Source organism: Coptis chinensis, chromosome 8 (genome assembly GCF_015680905.1).
Source record: "Coptis chinensis isolate HL-2020 chromosome 8, ASM1568090v1, whole genome shotgun sequence".
NCBI classification, from domain to species: domain Eukaryota; kingdom Viridiplantae; phylum Streptophyta; class Magnoliopsida; order Ranunculales; family Ranunculaceae; genus Coptis; species Coptis chinensis.
Genome location: NC_141463.1, coordinates 25,448,550 through 25,456,651, shown reverse-complemented (window position 1 = coordinate 25,456,651; position 8,102 = coordinate 25,448,550). Strand labels below are relative to the sequence as shown.

General features: G+C 37.7%; 1 protein-coding gene across 1 annotated transcript; it reads right to left on the bottom strand.

Moving 5' to 3' along the window:
• Positions 1-1,088: 1,088 nt before the first annotated feature.
• RPS1 (ribosomal protein S1) lies at positions 1,089-6,135 on the bottom strand. Its single transcript, XM_086578153.1, is given in 10 exon segments — positions 1,089-1,291; positions 2,040-2,129; positions 2,132-2,155; positions 2,267-2,314; positions 2,316-2,552; positions 2,697-2,729; positions 2,731-2,781; positions 3,365-3,637; positions 5,791-5,912; positions 5,915-6,135. Coding segments are annotated over 10 exon segments (1,185 nt in total). The 5' UTR covers positions 6,084-6,135; the 3' UTR covers positions 1,089-1,153.
• Between the last annotated feature and the right edge of the window lie 1,967 nt (positions 6,136-8,102).

Sequence of the window (8,102 nt, the reverse complement as noted above, 5' to 3'; positions counted from 1 at the left end):
CTTGTGTGACAACATAGTCACCCTTTCCGTTCACGCACCATGGTAACTCCCGATTCTTAGGAACTACATGAATGGGGCTTACCCATTCGCTATCGAGATTGGGTATATGATACCCGCGATCGAAAGTAATTATAAGACTTCTTCCCTAACCACCTCTTTCATGGCAGGGTTCAAAGCGACGCGAGGTTCGAGAAGTCTTCGCGTTATCCTCAAATGGATACGATGAGTGCAAACATTAGGGTCAATTCCCCTTAATGTCGGCTAGGGACCAACCAATCACCAACCGATGTTCCCTAATCACCCGGATTAAACGCGGTCTCTTCATTCTTTGATAATAGAGAAGATATAATTACCGGATGACTATCATCCGGATCAAGTTGAATATATTTTAATTCAGGGGAAGAGGTTTAAGACCGGGTGGACGGAAAATCAATAGATGTTTAACATCGAGGTCCTCATTTTGCATAATGAGTACTTGCTTGGGTAGCAAGTCTTCATCATAAATATATGAAACAACCCGGAGGTCTATAATTGGTGTGGACTCAAGGATGGTGTTGATTTTGGCAGTGTCTTTGCAAGGAGAAAAATAAATGACCAAAAAACACTAAGAAATTCTGGGAGAAAAAGGCTAAATAGATAGCACTTTACCTTAGGAAGTTGAGAGTTGGGAAAACAAAAGTTGAAGTATACACCCATAAGTATTTCCAGTATAAGAAGTTTTTTTTCTTTGTAATAATTCCATTTTTCCATCTTTTATTAGAGGGTTTCTTGGAAATTTTGCAGCGAGCCTGACTTAAAATGTAGATTTATTTTGGACAATTAAGACGTTGGAAACTGTGCAGGACAAAATCAAAAGGTCATATGGACCCAATTCCAAATATATATCTCTAACGGACTACTGAGCAGGACAAGCAAATTGAGTATGAGCAGATCATGAATCCATCCACCTACGCCTTGCCGCAAAAGGGGATTAGATTTATTTACATATGGCACAGGATGTGCTCCTAAGCCGACGGGTGCACATCTCTACTACATACACTACTGTGGATGGAGCTACTAATGAAGGAACCATGCTCAGTAGAGGCACCATAAAGTATTTCCCTAGAGGTAGCAGTTTATTGTTCCACCTTGATTAGCTTGCAGTGACTTGTACCTAAAACTGAGACTGATGCAAGTCTCCAACCAAACATTGAATATTTACCCCAGGCTGGAATCTTAGCATGTCAGCACGAGCCATCATTTCTTCTGCTTGAGCTATTCTCTGCCTAAATGTCTGAGCCATCTCCTCTGCCTGTTATATCACAATTATGATGAAAGTCAGTCCTGTAATGACAGATTATGGAGCAAAAGTGACAGATACAAAACAATAAGCGAATTGAGTTGCATCTCCAAGCTTTAGGGTGTGTTTGGTTGAGGTAAAATGTTTTCTAGAAAACAAATACAAGGAAGGAAGCTGTTTTTAATTTTATATTTCAATATTTCTTCATATAGATTTTCAAGCGGTATTTTGCCATACTCAAAGACAGTAAGACAATAGTAGATAAGACCATAGGGCAAACAAGGTTGCCTATAGGTCTCTTATTACATCAGAAACATTACAGGAAAAGAAAGACATAGAAAGGTCGACGCTTCTATGCGGAGCTGTATAGCATATGCCACCCTATAATATGTTACCTACTTTGAAAGTGTAAATTGTCGCTCAAGTGAGCTGTATTCCAGCTTCTACTGCTTACTATCTATTGAACTAAGACTTTACATTTTGCTTCAAGGAAAATAGAGAGGAATAGATTAACACATGGTCAAACAGATAAAGAAGATGTGTAGTGTGCTATTTAATATAAACTCCAAAAAGAGAAGCACCACAAACATTAAGCTAAACCAAACACAGCCTTAATCCCTTTTTTGGAGCACTTAAACTTGGAACCAAAAATACAGAAAGAATGAAATGTGCCTTAAGGTGACAGAAAAAATAGAGGAACTGAATAAAGGTGATATAACAAAAAATCAATACATCCACTGATTCTTTCGACATGAATTACCTTTTTCGAAAAACAAGCTTTGGATTACTTAATCATATCCCCAGGTGTAGGCTCTAGCTTTTTGGTAGATAGACTCACTCTTCCTCTCTCTCACTATCATGGCTCAGAATCATGACCTGTACAATAAAAGTTAGTTCAGAATGATTATATTCGACACTCTTAGGAAAGTCAGAGATACACCTTGAGGGGATTCATTAACCAAATAAGATATAAAATATAAAATATACCTTGAGGGTGTCACCAGGTTGTAAGACAGTTGCAATATCTGCAACACGCATCATGACTAATCTGACTGACATGTAGAAGGCCGCTGATCCCACCAATGTCAATGAAGGCACCATAGGGCTTAAGACTCTGTACAGTTCCCCAAGCTACAACTGATCCAATTCCAAGCTGAGCCTGGCTGTCAGCCATGGCCTTGGGGTTACTGAGAACAAGCCTGGACTGTTCCTCCCTTCAACTTCTACAATTTCAGTGGGAGCTCCCCTCAAGGAGCTCTTCAGCAGCTGATTTCTGGTAGTAACATGGAGTGCACAATATCAACATTCTATTTGCAAAAACACTTCAGCTTGAAAAACTTTAAATAGGATTTATCAGAATAATAAAAGTCAAAAATATTGATAATCAAGACAGAACGTAGCAGGTTGAGTAACACACCGATGATATCTGCGTGAAAAATGGAACAAATCCATTTAAGACCCTCCACAATGGCCACAACTCCACCTTTGTTTCCACTGATTACCTGCAAAATAAACTCAAAATGGGGGTCGAAAAATTGTTTGCACGCTACCAACAATAAACATTCAAAAGATCACAAAGTGGGACGAGCACAATACATATTTGACAGAATGTTTCTCGGAGTAATAAATGAGTATCAGGAATGGCACAAACATAGAGAGTACTTTTGAAAGGCACCCCTGTACAGGGCTTTGTCAAATGTGAATAGGTCCATAGCTAACGAGCTCAAACCCAACCCCATACATTATTAATGTTCAATTTTAATGGATTGATCGGCAAATTGACACCCCTTCCCTTAGTTATAAACTTATAATCATTAACAGACTAATGTCTGCATGTGTCCATCTGCTGGTCTAAATTAGACAAAAATTACACTTCCATTACAAATGGAATTTCAGGAATTTCAAGAACGTTTTAGGTAAGATGGTCACATTATTAATGTGACCTATGAGGCTCTCCTAAGGAGCAGTTATGATGATGCTCTTGCACCACCAGAGACCATACACATTATTAATGTGAATTACTGAAGATGTTAATCCTCTTGCTACAATATAAAATTATGCTCATAAGCAAGATTCCCACCTTACCCTTGACGAGACGACATCCTCAGCTTGCAGCTGTCTACACCGCTCCCATGCCAGGTCATACTGGATAGAACGAAGACTCAAGATCAAGCTATCATCGGCTTCATTCTCGCCAATTATTACAAACTCCTCTCTTACACCAGGAAAGATACCTGCTTCTTCTACATGTTTTATTTTGTGGATGCAAGCCTCTTGGACTGGTAGGTAAGCAGAAGATTTAGCAGTGATGTCAACTAGTGCTCCATTGGCTTCTGTACAAAATACTGTTCCTTTCACCTGAAAGAAAATTGATACATGATAATAAAGCAATTGACCTAAGAAATTCCAAAAATATACAGCATAACACCTTTTGTCAGGACGAACACCTTTTGTGATGAGAACCAATGAAGGGTGTATATAAAATTAGTTTTAAGCCAGGTTCATAAGAAGTTCTACATTTTATATGGATTATATGGCATTCTTAAATTAATGAAACAGCTGGCTAATACATGCCCTGTGAAGGAGCAAGAAAAATTAATAAATAAATAAAGTAAAAAATAAAACAGCCCTTTTTTATTATCAGACAATGTCTGTCACTAAATCTGTATGTCTGGTATGCACTGGGCTCCTTGAGATGTACCAACTTACATATACATTAGGTGAATTTGGTGACATAGTAGGCACAGGCAAGCAATACTATAATCATATCGGAAAGATAAGGACAGTTATTGAAGTCGAGAAAAGAACTTGCCTTTGCACACAAGCAGAGATTTACACCAGATATATTTTTTTCCCTCAGATATCATATAAATATATAATTCATCGTCTTTTTTTTTCTTTTTTTTCCTAATGATCAGCAAAACAATATTTTGGATTTTATTAATCATAGCGCATCTGTTCTCCTAAAGAAGAATAGTGTAGGCTTATGTGTCATAATTGTGATGCCACCTAAGAAACGGATGCATTTTCTCTTCCCCACAAGGAACACTGAAGGTTGTTGGGTTTCCATTGGTGAAGAAATATTTTGGCAAAGCAATTCGGCAAAGCCACTTGGGGGTCAACAGGAGCATAAGGGGTCACAAGTATTTAAGAAGGCTTCCGTGATTATGAAACCAACTGCTGAAGCTAGTGATTACTCTGAGGAATGGAGTTTTGTTTGAAGTCTGAGATGGTTGGTAGGATGGATTTGATTTCTTGGAATTCTTGACTGGGAGTCAGATTCCATGCGTTCACTGTGATATGCAGTAGCCTTTTCGAGGTCAACTGGAACAAAGGTAGTTTCAATAAGATTCTCTAAAACGCCTTGACTCTTGAGTTTGGTTGGTGGTGATCCTCCAATGAGAATGTATAGGCTTGAAAAGCCCAAGGAAGTACACTCGAAAGTAGATGGCCTCTTTAAGGGGTAAATCAAGTAACAATACTAACTTAGCTTAAGGGAACTAAGTAACATTCACAGGGATACACATGTCGGTGTCCGACACGGAGGCCTATATGAAGCAGGACACGGGACACAGCTAAGTAAAAGGAAAAGGATTACTATTGTTTAGTTCCACAACTATTTCTTGGGTTCAAGACCTTACAAAGCACCTCCTCAGAAATATATTACTATGGAAGTGGTGTATCATGGAGTTGTGACTATGTTAGTAGATTATGTTCTTACTCTTATAGGGTTTAAAAGAAGCCTTAATAGAAAATTCTACTCATAATGTGTCCATGTGGCTGACAAGGATACTTACCAGACAAGTACTTTTTTGAATATATGAAGTGTCCATGTTACATAGTAAGGAACTGAATGAAAATATTGTGCCAACGACTCTCATGTGCCAACAAGATGGGTTTGGAATTGAATGAATGCATTATGCATGTCAGCTCTGTTCTCTTCTGTATAGATGACAAGGTGACTTATTGCACACCCCTACAGCCCTTGCTCATTAACACACAAGTGATGTAGCCTGATAGTTTGCCCAATCTATGACTTTGTTGAAAAATATGTCATGACCTGACCCACATTAACCGCTGATATTCTCCCCACTTAACCACCTCCTCCCTAAGGAGGGTTTCACTAAAAAAAAGGCCATGATTCTAAGTACAATCTGCTAGACCAACAAACTGTGATGTGAAAATTTTCGTAGTAAATAACCTTCATCCTATACTGTTCAAAACACAACGACTACTGTTGAGAACTATGTGTGTTTACGGGCTATCTATCGCCCACATATTATTACGTTTTTCCTATCCAAATTCTCTTGTCTACTTGCAGCATGATGTCCTTATAATAAGATAGGAGAATTCAATTATCTCAACGCGCAAAATAAATCCAATCTTCACATTCTAACTATTAATGCACTAAAGCATCAAACTGAGATATCTTCTTTATTAATTTTCCAAATACCCACTCTTCAAAATTCCCATATAAGTTCAACATACAAAAGAGAGAGAAAGTTTCAAACCTTGGTACCAATTTCAGAGTTGAAGTCATACTTTTCAAGTGCATTATGAAAGTCTTCAACTGTAAACGATATCCCTTCCATAGGTGCAGTTCTACAGCGTTCATAAGCTTCCTCAAACATTTTTTAAGTCTTTGTCTTTCTTTAGTTTGTGCATTTGAGATTGCTACTGCTGACACTATAGGAAAGAACACTGACTTTTGTTTGTTTGGAGTAAAGGGTTGTTTTTTGGAAAGGTGTGATGATAGTGGTGGGCATCTTAAGCCTGAAAACTGATGTGCTAATGAAGAAGCCATGTTTTGTCAAGTCTGGTTTTTTTTGGTGTTTTGATAAGTTGATAAGGTGGGGGTGGGGTGAGTAAAGAAGACCCAATTGGGCCATTAAGCCCATGGGCCTAATTATGTATAAATCCCATGGGCCTAATTATGTATAAAGCCCATGGACACGCCCAACCGGGAAGGATAACTACTGAAATCAATTTGCGCACGCTCTTGACTTCTTGAGTCTCCATGGTCCATGCCCTGCTAACATTTGGTTGTTTTACCATAATAATGGCTCTAATCACAACATCACCTAACTTTGGCCTATTTGTTGGATACTTGGATAACCATATTTATGACACCAAAAACCGAACCATTTATGGCACAACATGAGTCCAACTTCAGCTACTGACAAATAATTTCATTGACACTTGGAGTGAAACAAATGTATTCAACTCAGTGGACCGTACCACAAGTAAATTTACACTGGACAATGGAATGAATTAGGTGGCTAGAAATCTAGAATAGATTCATGTGCTTATGCTGTGATGCATATCTAAATTTTGTACGTTGATATCACAAATGCAAACTAGCTACTTGTTAGTTCTCACATACTAAGGCCACATCTTTACCAAATAAAGCATACCAAGGAATCATAGTGAATTACTATTACGTGCCATAATGTAGGCACTACCACTTAGTCTGGCAAGATCTTTGACCCTTCAAAGATTTCATGAGAATTTGGGATCCACACTCAAACTATACCATAAAGAATGTTTATCAACTCTTTATGTTTGGATAACGAAACCGACCTATTTAGCAGGTGATTTAGTTTTTTTAGGATAATGTTCATCTAATAGAAGCAGTTGAAAGAGTCGGTTGCCTCAGATATTGGCTCTGTCGGTGATCTAACCTTTGACTGAACCAAAGACCATATGATGTCTAGACATCTGGTCTGGTAGCTAATTTAAAAGTAACCATATACGCTTTTAACAGTTGGCATCATGCATTGTGAGGGATGAGGGGTCCGGGGTCAAGACGCAGTAACATTGTTTAACTTTGACGAATATTTTAATTTATTAAAAAATTGTTATTATGTGGTTGATAAAATGAGCTGATGAGCTTAGACTCTATGCACCAATTTTTTGTGTCTTTAATTTCCAATTGGTGTCCAATGAGGGTTGCTTCCTATTTTTGGTTTCTGTATATTTTGGTTTTTCTTTGCGATGATAGCATTTTTGGTTGTTTTAGAACTCTAGTGACTAAGGCTAAGTCCAATGGTGCGGCAAAACACCAAATATCACGGAAATTTTGATCCAATGGTTAAAGGCCAACGCTTTGTATAAATTTACTTTATATATTCGCTTTGGATTTTTTATGGGTAAAAGAAATCTAAACCACATGAAATAGAGAGCTTTTTAATGGAATGGTTGGAGAGTCTCAAAAAAAAAAAAAAATCCTTACTGGCGGTTGAAGTCTTAATTTTTTTTTTTTTAAAAATAAAAAAAAAAATCCTATAGGACCGGGCGGTTGAGAGTCCTAAAAAATTTTTTTTTTTTTTTTCCCACACTGCGGGAATGGCGGTTGAAGAGTCCCAAAAAAAAAAAAAAAAAAAACCATTGATTGGGAAACGCTAAGCCGCTAAATACACTATGCTATTGTGGTTTGGCGGGATGGCGCACCAAACCATTGGACTTAGCCTAAGGGAACCTTATTAAGGGCCAAATAAAGGCACAACCTAGTAGTGCACTTTTTGACTTGATTAGTTTGTTTATTAATTAGAAATAGATGCATGGTATGGGGTGTTAAATCATAGAGCTTTTTTATTCTGTTTTTCCTTGATATCTCTATACATAGAAGAACACTACTATATAGCTCATGGAAGGAGCAGAGATTTGAGAGGCCACAGGCAAGCCCTCAAAGCAGGGCCTGAAGTTTTAACAAAAGAAAGAAGAAAATTATATAGGCAAAAAAAAATTTTGTTATTTATTTTGAAAGTAGGGGAAATAAAATCTAACCCCACCAAGTCACGAACTAATTACATCAAGTAAAGTA